We start from the raw sequence: 13,410 nt of genomic DNA on the forward strand, positions 1-13,410 counted from the left end.
TCAGATGGCTCATCAGCTTGTGCAAGCTCCAGGGGATACAGATAGTGAATATACTGGATCAGCTTCTATTCCTAGCCACAACAGACACTGGAGGAGCGCAAGTGATATCCGGAGCCTTCTTTGGCAACTGATGATACTTGAGCTCTGACATGAACTATGCCTCGAAGAAGAACTTTGGACTCTCTTCTTCATATAATGTCAGTTGCTGCTACAATTGGGATGACTTTGAAAGACGTATCTCCTTGGTCTAGTCTCTCAACAAGTTCATGCTCTACGATTATTGTGAGGAACGCACCTTGAAAAATAATCCTTTCTAAGTGGGAATGGGCAGCCAAAATCAGCAGCTTCCAAAAACATTAGAATGGAAGAACCTTTTTTGCACTCTTTTCTTAATATTAAGGACGTTCTTAAAACTAGTTAACATGTCAGTGAATTAGTTTTTAAACTTCAAGGTATTTTCTGGAGCTTTTGATTAAATAATAGGAATAAATTTTCATTATTTTGCAGTATTTGTTTGTTAGTATAAAAATCGTCACCTTTTAAGAGTTGGTCCCATATAAATGTATCTTCTGTCAGGGAGTCTTAAATTCCAGGTTTTTTTCTTATTTTGAACTCTGCTTTCCTATATGTTTGTACTCTGTGCCTTCAGCTTGTGCACTTTGCAACTTTATAGACCATATTTTGTTACTGCAAAATGTGTTCTCGAGGAAAAACTTGATGTGAACAAACATGCTGCAAAGTTGCACTTTTCTCTTGCATCAGTAGGAGGTGAATTTAAAGAGGAAGGAAGAAAAGTTGAACGTATTACCATCACTAATCATGACTCAGAAGTTTGTCCCTTTTCATTTTTTGTATGTATTAGTGTTCAGTGCTGGGACCAACTCTTGTAGAACCCCTCTCTAACTCTTCATTGGCCTCTGTAATTGCAGTTGTTTGAGATGTGAATTCCAGACTGAAGGAAATACCATGATGTATTTTAGGCTGTGTCATGTGGAAACAATAGTTGCCACGGCTAAATTTTTTAGAGTGGATCATGGAGAAATTCTCCACTGTAGTAGGTCTGTAAACTACATCTCCGTCAGCACAAACCAGATTTGCACCTGGTCGATCAGTCAATACCACCTTTCCAAGATCACTGTGTGTCTCCTGTGCCATTTCTCCTGGTGCAGGGATGTGATGGGGGTGTGATGGTGGATGTAGTCAGAATCAGGGAGTTCAGAAGTGGTGTAACGCATGCATGTGTACCTGCTTCCAGTCCTGTGTGGGCTCAGCAGGATGTCCAGCTGAGCCCAGTTCTAGGAGGTCAGGACCTATGGTCTGAATCCTAATGATTGTGACGTGAGATTTTATCCATACATGGCTGATGTAATTCCTTTGAGGGGAAAAACATACTTGAAAGAGCAGTTTGACTAAGTTTTTTTTTTTAATTACTATGGATTTATTTTTATCACTTTTAGTTATAAAGGTAAATGAGTTGGTAATATAAAATCTTTCTGAAATGAAACAATTTTTAGTTATGTCTTGCACAACTCTTATTCCTGTTTTTAAAAAAAACAAGGCAGAAACCCCTGTATGCTTGCATGTATTCATTCTGAAACGCAAGAAAAAGATTTAATAATAATATGTGCGGCAGGGATAAACTTTGTTTTTCTTTATGCTTTGTAGCCAGACTTCATGTGAGTTTAATGTTATCAGTTTCACATCAACCATTTTGGCAATACCTTTAGTTTGGAGGGGGGAAGAAAGTGGAGAAGGAAAAGGACACTGTGATTGACACCATGACTGACAGTCTGATTATACCTATGTATGGCTTTGCATGCATGCAAAGAAAATTTAATTATGAGGAAGTTTTAAAATTAAAAATGAGTGCATTAGTGTTTTGTTTCCAGAGAGAGCAATGCCAGCAGTCAGACCCTGTAGCTAACAGTGGAAAAGCAAACCAACCTGAAGAGGGATTTTCAAATGCTTGTAGCATTTGTTTCAACTTTCTACCAGCCACTTAAGTTGAAGCAACATTAAACAGAATCAGGTGTATTTGTTGCTGGTACGTGGTGGAGAAATTAATGAGTGCTAGGAGGGAATAAAAAAAGATTCGTCAGCTTCCTGATTTGTATCAGTTTTGGCTTTAAACAAAAATAAAACCTCTAGTAGTGTCCTTAGCTTTAAAAATCACTCTGCTGAAATGACAGCACTCAAATTCAGAGTAGATGTGTTAACCTAACCTGGTTAAAGTCTGTTTACAACTTCATTCTCATTCACATAGTACGTACAGTAAGTGAGCTCTATCATCTTTGTCATCTGATTACAACTTTTTCTGTTTTTCAAATGTTTTTACTGGTTTAGGTTTGTAAATAACATAGTGCTTTTGCTTCGTTTGAGGCAAGAGTTTTAACATTTTATGTCACATTATGCTTGGGGCACAAACTTGTAGCACGGCAGTTCCTTCAGAACAGAAAGCATTCCTGTCGGCGCGGTTCACTTCATACGCACTACAAGCAGCGCTTGGATGCTTCTCAGTCCTGTGCAGCATTCTCACTCGGCCAACATACAGGAGAAATCTGTTTGTTAATCACTGTATTACGTTGTAAATTTGGCATTAAAAATTGTGTGTTTTGGCATTATTAACATAATGCTGAAATCGTGTTTGTCTAAGAGTTTATCATTGTGACTGAGCATGAAACGGAGTACAGCATACTATACTAAATTATTTGTTTCTCTGTAAACTTGCATTTTACAGTAAAACTAACTCAGCCACCTTGAGCATTGGTACTGTAAAGCCACAGCAACTATGAACAGCATGACCCTAACTGCAGTATTTAATTTAACCAAATAACTTGTGGTAAATCCGTTGCATCTGTAGCTTACTCTGTTAAGATTAAGCAGTAAAGTTGGTTATGCAATGGGTGTCCTCTCTATGTTGCACTGGTTCTATAGCCAAACTTGCTACATTAAAATATTTTTAGATGAATTTCAGTTCTTGATTTTGAAAGTTGAAATATTGAAGTTCATGATGATTGTGATGGTAGGGGATTGCCAATATATATTTAAGATGGACTTTGATACAAATCATAAAAGGGAACCCACGTAGATAAGCGCTAGTCTCTTCTGTAGTTGTATTTCCTTGATGTCTTTCAGCAGTTATTGAGGAAGTATTTGTAAAATGAATGGTTTCAAGCAATAGTGTTTTGACCTCGGGTTTAAAAGCAGAATAACCAGTAACACAAAGATCATGCTCTGAGTGACAGACAAATATCTTTCATGTGTACTGTGGCAGCCCTGGCAAAAGGACTGTTTTATAGAACTACGGAATAGTAAAAGAAACACCCACCTACTTAAATCTCTACTCTTGTCATAACCCCCAGCTCCTGCTGAGAGAAAACCAAAAGTGTTTTGACATCTTGAAATGCACCAGGTGTCATGCAGTAGAGCTCACAATATGTTGGTTTGAGTACCTTTATGACTGGTACATTTTCTGACTGCAACCAAGAAGTACTGCTCGTGAGGAATGGTCTCTGCTTGGGTTGTAAACTTCCTTATCTGTTCTGCTGGGATGGTGTGTGTAGCAAAAATGCTAAGGAGTGGCTTGAAGCAGTGATTGAACACCTGGTGGAAAGGCAGAGCCAACCCCGGGGGGGCTCAGGTGCATGCAGTGCAGCTGAGTGACCGGAACGGATGGAGCCAGGATCCACCCCTTCCCAGCCTCATTTAAGGGTTGGCAGGGGAGGTGAGGAGATCTTGCTGGAGATCCCTGCATACCTGAGGCCTTCTAAGGGTAAGCAAATTTTTCTTCCCTTTGCTTCTTTGTCTACAGCTGCTGTGTTTGGGCTTGTCCTTACTTGCTGCAGCCTAGGACTTTGCTACACTGCTATCATTGCTGTGCTTTCCATCAAGTTATAGCATTACAGGGCAGTAATGTGGGAATATTAGTTGAGTATAGTAAAATGTACCTCACCAGAAGGTGGCTGGGCACTGGAGGAGGCTCTCAGGGTAATGGTTGCAGAGCTGAAATAGTACTTGGATCCTGCTCTCAGCCATGGGATTTGAAGGTAGATTCTCAATCTATAGCTATTATGACTTTTGTGAAAGGAATGAAGGTTATATTTAAAATTTTATCTCTAGCTAAGAGGAGAATTAGTAGGTAATCAGGAATCTTGCCTTCAGAAGGTTTATCTTGAGGTGTTCTCTGGTAGAAAAAGCTATTTTTTTCATGGCAAAGCTATGGGTATTTGCCTATTGGTCTCCAAGGTAATGGTACAAGACAGTAGCACTGAGGGTACTGTGCTTGTAGCACTGCAGCACTTGAATTCTGGGTTTAGGTAAATGATTTTTATTTTTTTTATTTTTTTTTTTTTTTGGCTTACAAGCTTCAGATAAAGTGACAACCAGGGAAGATGTGTACTGGAGTAGATTTCCCAGTAACTGTAGTAGAGGAAGTTTTGTCCAATAGGACATTACTTTTTATGTCATCAGTTGGTGTGATATGGTCCCAACAAAATATTTTTATGCTCCAGTGCCTGTTAACAGAAGTTGTTCAGAGAATCCAATCTTTATTGGTATGTAAATACTCTGCCTTTGGCTTGGGTGCTGAGCCATGTCTGAGGGTAGGTGGTAACTGTTGAGTCTGAGCCTGAACCACTGATTGAGCAGCTGGGGAAAGGACCTGGTCAGCCCTGGGAGCACAGGTGAGGGCAATTCAGCTGTGTGACCAGAAGGGCTGGAGCCTGGCTGCACCTCTCTTAGACCCCATTTAAGGTCTGACTGCCACTGGGGAAGGTTCTCTTCCTGGAGATCCTTCCTTGGTGAAGCTTTCTCATGTGAACCTAGAATCTTTTGATATGGGTGAACAATCTTCTTCCCTTCCTTTATAGCACCTTTCTGGTGTGCTAGTCCTGTCATCACACCTCTGTAGCAATGACTTTCCCATTGTGTTGATCTGTCCAGTTCCTGCAGAGGGGAACCTCAGCTTCTGTCAGGGGATGCAGGAGAATGATGCTCCAGCAGTACAAGGCAGACCACCTTGATGATCTGGCCTCAGTTGAAAGCTCCTTAACAAAGTACTTCACTGGGGGGGGGGGTGGAAGGATTAAATTTGAGTATTTTGACCTAACGTGAGTGACTGGTTTAAGGGGATTCCAAAATTTCATGGGCAATGAGCATTCTGAAACCCCTTCTGGCTCTCCCTCTCTCTCTCGCTGAGGTGCTGTGGTGCATCTGCTTAAGTTGAAATTATTGTCCCATAGAAGCACCTAGTGACTGAAACTAAATTACTCTGAGCATACACCCAGAAAGAGTCTGCAGAGGCAATTACCATGGAACAGCTGTTGTACTACAAATTCGCATCTTATCTTTGCAGTAACTGTGGCAAATAAGGCTGAGCATCACCCTTGAAATGGGTCAAGGTGTGAAACATTAAAATTGCCTATTATAGATGCATGACGTGAATTTCCTCTATGGACAAAGTGAAACAAACAAGAATTTCAGCAGTTCCCACATAGCACTGAATACATATCCTTCATGATTTCAGCTGTTGAATCTGTGCATTGCTAGCCATGGCATGCTGGTACCAGAACCACTCTCATTAAAGGAGCTTGAAGCAAATCTTGCCAGGCAGGACCTGTCTGACCATGCAAGGAAACAGGCCCAGTTGGTTCCTTTTTCATGAGTGGATTCTGTGTTCAGTCTTGAGGAAACACCTACTGCTCCCTGTTGCTTTTTGTAGCACATATTTTTCAAACTACACAACTTTGACTGCTACACACCTGCAGTTCCCTTGAAGTTCCCTTTAAATTTTACTATGTAAAGATAGTGTGGTATATAATCATACCAAGGGCTTTTCCTGCTGTGTCTTGGTAATGGCTGTGGTTGTTTTACTTGTGCCTTGCTTTCATGCTGACGATGGTTTGATCTGTTACAATGAATGTTAGGAAGAATTTCATTCAAGCTATGGAACCATTTTCTTAAAGTAGAGAGATGCATCATACCTAGTGATTATTTGATTATAATACAAATAAACTAATCATTGTATTTGTTCCCTGGGTTACAACGTCTGCAAGCATGTTCGAGTGATTGTATGCCTTCTAGTTATGGCTCCAGTTTTCTGCTTCAGAGGATGTCATATTTAAGTACAGATAAGCAGGGGGGATCCTTGAGCCATGCTTCTGTTCTGAGTATTCCCCCATGCAGGTGTTGTGACTTGAAAAACTGCATGTGCTCTTGTTGATATAAATCCTTTATCTGATTCATGGTTTTATATGGAAGTCTTTCCTAATAATTCCCACCGTAAAATTTGTCTTTCCTTAATAACTGGTGCTAATGTAGTGCTAATGCTTCTTAGAGCTGTCATAGTCCCAAGATCTCATTTCTGGCTAACTGCAACTCAGAGCTCCTCCTTGTGAAAAGAAAACTAGGATTGGGTTTTTCTGATGAGTCATTTTGACATTTGATATAAAAATGAGTGATCTGGATTGCTTACCCTGTTGCTTACTGTAATGTTATCCTATAGCTCTTTGTAGCCAATCTTCTTTACTTCCCTGGGTGCTCGTTTTGCTGTTTCTCTTTTTCAGCTTTTGATGAGCACAGCAGTTGGCACATGGTCTTCTGCTGGTCACCTCTGTCTTGTAAGAGCTGCCTGTGCCTACTGCATGGCTTTCAAATGACAGTTTATTAATACAAGCTTCCCCATTATTGCTATCAAAGGCTCTTGCTGCATGCTTGCTGAATAATTTGCTCTAATGTAACCCAGCTGTGTTTATTGCCACATGAATCCGTGGCCATTCTGTAAACTATAGAATCAAGCCTCTGTCATTTGTGCTCACTGTTTTAGCATATAGGTGTTGCTGGACAGACTCATGTCTGAGCTTGGAGATGACTAATTCAAATGGGAATTTGTGATACCGCGAACTGATCCTGCTGGTGAATTGGGAGTTACCAAGTTGATTTCCTTCAGTAGAAGTAAATAGGAGAGACGTCTAGCATGAGAATACTTCATTTTATTTAGCGAAGAGTTGCTACACTGGAAATTGCACCAACTACTGCAGATTCTCTGAGATCAGACTAACTGATCATCTGGACTTCATGATTATCCATTATAGGATAGCAAGCAAGCTTGTAATCTGCCAAGTCATCTTGCCAGCCCAGCAACTCATCTTCTAAGCACCTGTTTGCATCTGAAGATCCAAACTGAGCAACTTCATTATCTTTAAGGTCCCTTCCAGCTGAAGCCATTCTGTAAGCAGGGCAGTTCAGCAGCAGCTCAGCTGCTGTGGCTAAAGTTTGGTTTTGCAGTTATTGTTGCAGAATGTTCTCCTTCATCTACAGGGTGCTTAATTCCTTGTCATTTAAATTGTTTGTCACCACACTTGCACCTTCACATGTTAAATTAAACCACAGTTGGTGTTCAAGTTTCAGGAGTTGCCTTTGAGGTGAATTTATTTGCCAGGGCTGCTGTGTCTTCCTGGAGTGTGTCGTCTCTAGGCTCTGCTGTAAGAAATCAGTCATGGCTGCTTCTGAAATGTCAGAGAGAGATGGGCACAGCTGCTCTGAGCTCTCCAGTGCAGTATGGGAGGGCAGGGTGAGCAGTGGGACCCACAGCCCCGATGCTGAGCTTTTAATTAATGGTGTAACAGCAGTGTGCATGTAGCCCCTGGCTAACCTTTGGGGTTAGGGGCTCCTCTGCCTTATAAGCAGGGAGACAGAAGATTGTCCTCTGCCCTTGAATTTACTTAACTAAGCAGGTAGGTGTGTACTGGGCACTGGAGGACATTATTAGTTGTACCACCAAATGGTGCCTGTTTCAGTTCAGCAGTTCCCAATGCAGAACAAACCTCTGCTCTTAGGTTGGTTTAGCAGCAAATCTCTGATTGTATTTAAACCATTTCAAGAGCGTTATTGATTTTGGAAAGCATTCTGGAAGATAATGCATGTGAAGCTCATTCTCACTGGAGCTAATTTAACTTGGTTTGGGCTGCATCCTCAGAGTGAGTGACTTCAAGCTTAGCTCAATCTGATGAATTCCTTTTGTGTTCAATACAAATGCTTTAGTGATTATTAAGTTACTTTTCTTCATCCACAAGCTATCTGCGCACAGGAAAGAGGTCAGATCTGGCTGTTTTTAATTAAGCCAGTGTAGCTTTAGTTATGTATCAGTCAAATTGAGGCTTATGAGTGGAATTCTAAACCACAGAATGCAACTGGCTCATGAATACTGATCTCTAAGAATTTTCAGAATTTCAGAGAGATGAAAATACAGCTGCCAGGTCACGTGGAACATGACAGCCCATGAACAGAGGAGGGAGTGCACAAGGTGTGTGCCTTCATAAGCTTAATTTCAGCATCCTTTTCTTCTCCAAAGCATTGCCTGGATTCTGTCCAAAGCTCATAGTTTTCCATGTAATGTCAAATGCCAAGACTGTATTTCAGCTCAGCAGCATCTTCTGAGTTGCAGCTGCTGAGCACCTTCCGAAAGGGCTTAAGGCCAAGTTGGATGGGGCCCTATGCTGTCTGATTTTGTGGGTGGCAACCTTGCCTGCAGCAGGGGATTGGAACTGGACAGGTCTTGAGACCCCTCCCAGCCCAAGCCATTGCATGAGATCCTCCTGCTCCACTTCTGGGTTTGCTGGAGTGGGTGCTCAGGGAAGGGCAACAGTGCAATTGTAGGGCTCTGTCCCTTTATGAGGAGAAAGATTATGACCTGAATTCCCCTGGGCTTAGTAATCTCCCTGCAGTTGCAAAAGCAGGTTTAATTGCTCTCTTCTACATGGATGATGTACTGGCAGTCATTTAGCAGAGTGGCATTTTAATTCCCCTAAATTGTCATGTTGCAGAAAGGATTAAAATGCTGGTAGCTTGATGTTCCAAAACAGATAGAAATCTGTTATGAGGAGTGATGGGAGCGCTGCCTGTGCTATCCCGGAGTGGAACTGCCCCATGAAATCCCAAAGGCTGGGAGTTTGACATAAAGTGTCTGTTCAGTAAGTGCTCAAGTGTGTGACTGCACCCACTGTTGTGCAAAGACGGAAATGGCATTTGTCTGTTCCTTGAATGATAACCAACAGAGTAGGGATGTTGTGTGAAACTGTGACTCGAGTGAAGGGTTCCGCCATGCTGAAACTGGGTTGGACAGTAAGTTAGGCAAGAAAATAGAGTTTGCTGGAGTTGCGGCCCTCAGAGGATTCAGGGCAGATCACTTCCTTCAGCACGAAAGGGTGGTGGAGGTGATATGGGCTCTGAAAGTGGGTGTAAGATGGGAGAAACCAAGAGAGACTTTACATTCCAGTCACAAAATTGTTTTCTTTTCTAAAATTAAATTTTTCTTTGTGTATTTTGTTAAGCTCCATAAAACACAATTTGTTCATGAGCATAAAAATTGATGTGAATGCTAGAGTAATGCAATTTATAAGCAATTTTTAGAAGCATTCGCCCCTAATTTATGATGAAGTTATAAGTTTAAAGAAGCTTACAGCTCTGCTTTTCCTCACTCTGATTGCTGGTATGACAGCCTCTTGCACAACTGTTCCACGCATCCTTCTAGAATAAGCCGTATACCCTGTTTGGTTTTTTTTTGGCAACGATAACATATGTACCTGCTGCACTGTCCATCTCTTTCTCCATTGAGAGAGCCTGGGAGTATCAGAGTACCCCATGCCCCATAATTTGGAATCTGCACTGACTATGGAGATTTGAATGCAATTTTTTTAATTGTTAAATGACAGCGTGATGAGAAGGAGGATGGTGGTGATCTGGGGAATTTGTATTGTACTTCTTGATGCACCTCAGCCAGAGCCAGTCCCTTCGGTACCTGCTTCAGCTTCAGGAAAGAGCATCCTCGTGATGGAGATGTGCCTGGTATTGGGTAATGTTAGCCCTCTTTTGTTTAGTAATGGAGATGCTTTTTGGAGTATTCATAGAATCATAGAATCACCAAGGTTGGAAAAGATCATCCAGTCCAACCGCTCACCTATATTCCCGCTCACCTATATTGAGGTACTTAACTTTAAAAGTACATTTTTTCAGTCATACTATGCCTTCATTTCTCATCTATGAAGAGGCTGTTACTGCTTTTCCTCATCTCCATTTTGAATATTTCACAGACCAGGGTAAAACCTCAGTCCTGCCAGCTCTGATTGCCCTTAAGTGATGCTGCACAGATGAAAAATCTCTTTTTGCCTCATTAAGTATTTTACAAGCTTGAAGTCTTCCATCTGCCTTTGATGTCCTCTGCCTTGCTATATGCCCATTGTCTGGCTTGTCCTGGAAGTTCTCTGATGCACAGCAGGGTTTTGGTGTGGATTGCATCCTGCAGCATGGGTCTGGGGCCACTTGATCGCTAGAAATGACATTTTTGGGACTGAGATAATCATCTATTTCCTTCAAAAGAGCAGTTGCATAGCATGGCTGGTAGAAATCTCTCTATTGTACCCTTGGCCTGTGTTTGCCGTTGTGCCTTGGTATTAAATGAGTTTTCTGAAGGCTGATTGAGCCTTTAGCAAAGATTCCCCATTGGATTTCAGTAGCCAGTAGTGTAAAACCAATAGCAGGCAGCTGGACTTCCAAATGTTGTGGCTCTGTGTTCTTGTTTTATATTAATTCACCTTGTGATATGCGTTTATTCTCCTGTAATGCTCCTGGGCCACCCTAAGGAGCTCTATGTGCATTAACATCCATGAAAGGTGCTTCTTATTCACCACTGACTCTGTAAGCACACGACTGATACGCAGAGTGATGATGATATTGATGCTTTGTATGTTTGGTCCTGGGGTAAGCAGCTTCAAAGACCTAAACCAACAAAGAAACGGGCCAACAACAACAAAAGATTATTTTCTGAATTTTCTAGTTGGATATCAACAGATCAAGACCAGAAGTTTTGTTGTTTTTTAAGTGAAATGGCTTTAGCAAAATGAATCAACATTTACTTTTAATGAACCATTTCTTTTGAGTTCATTTTACCAACTCTCACATTGCTTTCTGATGGTGAAAGGATGATGTAAAATGGCTTGCTGCAAGATCCTAGTCTCAGCAAGCCTTGTTCTCAATTGAAAGTAGGTGAGCAATAGTCTAGAGGATGCGCCATCTTGGTCTGTGATCAGAAATAGTTGATTGGCAGCTGGAGGATTGCCCAGCATGAAGTGGTATCTGTACTCCCATTTTGTTCATGGGGCACTCTGGCTTTTCCTCTGAACTGCCGAAATCGCAAGAAAAAAATTCATGACACGCATTGCCATAAATGCTGTTCCTAATAAATGCACAGCTTTGTCTTGGACCTGCAGCTATGACCTTGTACAAATGGAGATGAGAATCTCTGGACAGGTGTTTTTGTTGGATCAAAGATAAGTAGAATGGTACACTTAAAATCCAGCATGACTTCAGTTCCTATGGAATAGAGCAGTGCCCAAATTTGTGCCTGAAGTGGCAGCCTAAATAGATATAGCAGGTAACCAAAGGCCATTAAGTTTTTCATGATTCAGAAATGTATTGATCTGCTTTAGAGACTTTACAATGAACAGTCATTAGTAATTTCCATGGACTGTCTTTGGTGCAAACATCGTTCCAGTCCAATGTTCTTGATTTTTGTGGTGCTGACTACAAATTCTTCCTCTCTATTTTTGGCATTTATTTAGTATTAACAAACTTCCTGGTCCCATGCTTCTTACTAAAGATGTACTTAAAAAGAGTGACACAAATTGGTATTAGTTCCCCATCGACTGTGAAATAGCTTTTAATTAGTAGTTGCCACAAAAGCAGTACTTGCTTTAATCAACTCTAGTCTCATTGTTTGGAAAGGCTTGCAAGGTTGACTGGCTTTCTCTACTTGAACTGTGTTCACAGTTATGAGGCATCAGGCTAATGAGACCACTACCATTACAATTACCATCTTATTAAACCCTAATTAAGGACCCAATTCTGCTAGGTGCTTAGTGCTCTTTGTAAGTAGCTGAATATCTCTGTATACCCATTTTGTGATCGCTAGTTGAAAGTGATACTTGGAGAAGATTGAAGCTCTCTGTTCGTGCGTAAGGAATCTGTGGTTTGTTTCAGTGCTAATGGGGTAATTGACCCTAATGATGTTGGCTGCTATGTAAAGAACTGCCTTTCCTTCCTCAGAACAGCCCAGCATCAATGTCACTGTTAAATGGGCTGTGATCCACATGGCAGAAGGCTGCATGTCGCTGGATTTTCTATAAAATGCTCAATGGTAGATTGCCTTCTGCACGTTCATGCACTAGTGAAATGAGTTTGTAACTTCATAGTTCATCAGAGCCAATTACATGTGAACTCTACATTAGCCAGACCCGCTTCGTTCTGAATAATTAACTCAATTCTGTGCTTCTGAGCCTGGAAAATGTTAGCTGTAGTGTCTCTTCTTAGAATTTAATTTCAAAATGACCTTTCCGCTGCCTGTTTAGTGTGCATGTTGTTGAGCTGGGCACCTTCCAGAAGTCCAGAAGAACACTGAGGAGAGCGTCTCAATTTTGTCTGAGGCTGGTAGTCTTCTCCTGTTTCTGTTGAGAAGTTTGTATGAACTCTTCTGAAATGATCTTGTGGAAAGTTTTAGGCCTGCCTTTTCTCACCAGAAGAATTGTGCTGTTCGCAGTGATGGAGACAAGCACTTCTTGGCAGGAGCTGGGGGCTCCATTAGCTCTGCTGGCCTTCTCCATGCAACAACCCTTGTGCGTATCTGTGACCTTCTCCATGGAGGATAAGTAAGGCTAAGGATGAGTGTTATTCCCTGTGATACCAAGTGAATGTACAACACCATGTGTCTTGTACTTCAAGCAGCAGCATAAAAACGGCCCTCTTTCATTTCAACCTGGCCTGATTTTAACACTGGTGTATGTTAAGCTGGATATCCTTAACTTGTGCTATGTTTTCTCAGTGGGATCATCTGCACCTCCAAAATTGAGCTCACGTAGGGCTCCCACCAATCCATTGCTCCAAAATGCTGCCCTAATCACTTTCCAAAAGTTAAGAATTAGGCTTATTTTACAGGCTTAAGTGCAGTCATATATATTTTTTTTTTACATTGCTTTTGTGATACAGATGAAAGTTTCCTGAGTTTGGTCTTGATATATCTCTTAGAGGGCTGTCTATGCCTCTGCTGAGGTGCTCTTGAGGGCCTGAGGTGCCTGGAACCAATCCTTGGTTGTGGAGGGTTGTTAACGTCAGATAATAGAGCATTCATAGACTTGGTGTTAATCACTGATTCGTTACTTTCTGTCTTAATTAGAAGAATGATTTCTTTGCTGCGTTGGGTGAACGATGAATTGAATGCTGAATGACAGAGCCAATTTGCATTGCTGCTTAGATTTAGAGATTCATTGCAAATTTTGTCAGCTCACAGTTATTGGCATTTCCTTTGCATATACTTTGTGACCTTCAGAGGCTGAGAATTCTTCCTGCTGGTTGTCTGTTAGC

General features: G+C 41.4%; 1 protein-coding gene across 1 annotated transcript in view; it reads left to right on the top strand.

Moving 5' to 3' along the window:
- CACUL1 (CDK2 associated cullin domain 1) overlaps nt 1-13,410 on the top strand; it is a 187,267-nt gene that overhangs the window by 35,679 nt on the left and 138,178 nt on the right. The window contains exon 9 of the mRNA XM_052677318.1: nt 5-3,772. Coding sequence (XP_052533278.1) covers nt 5-45 — 41 coding nt within the window. The 3' untranslated portion in view covers nt 46-3,772. The remainder of the gene's footprint in view (nt 1-4; nt 3,773-13,410) is intronic.

Source organism: Tympanuchus pallidicinctus, unplaced genomic scaffold (genome assembly GCF_026119805.1).
Source record: "Tympanuchus pallidicinctus isolate F22 unplaced genomic scaffold, pur_lepc_1.0 scaffold16, whole genome shotgun sequence".
NCBI lineage: Eukaryota > Metazoa > Chordata > Aves > Galliformes > Phasianidae > Tympanuchus > Tympanuchus pallidicinctus.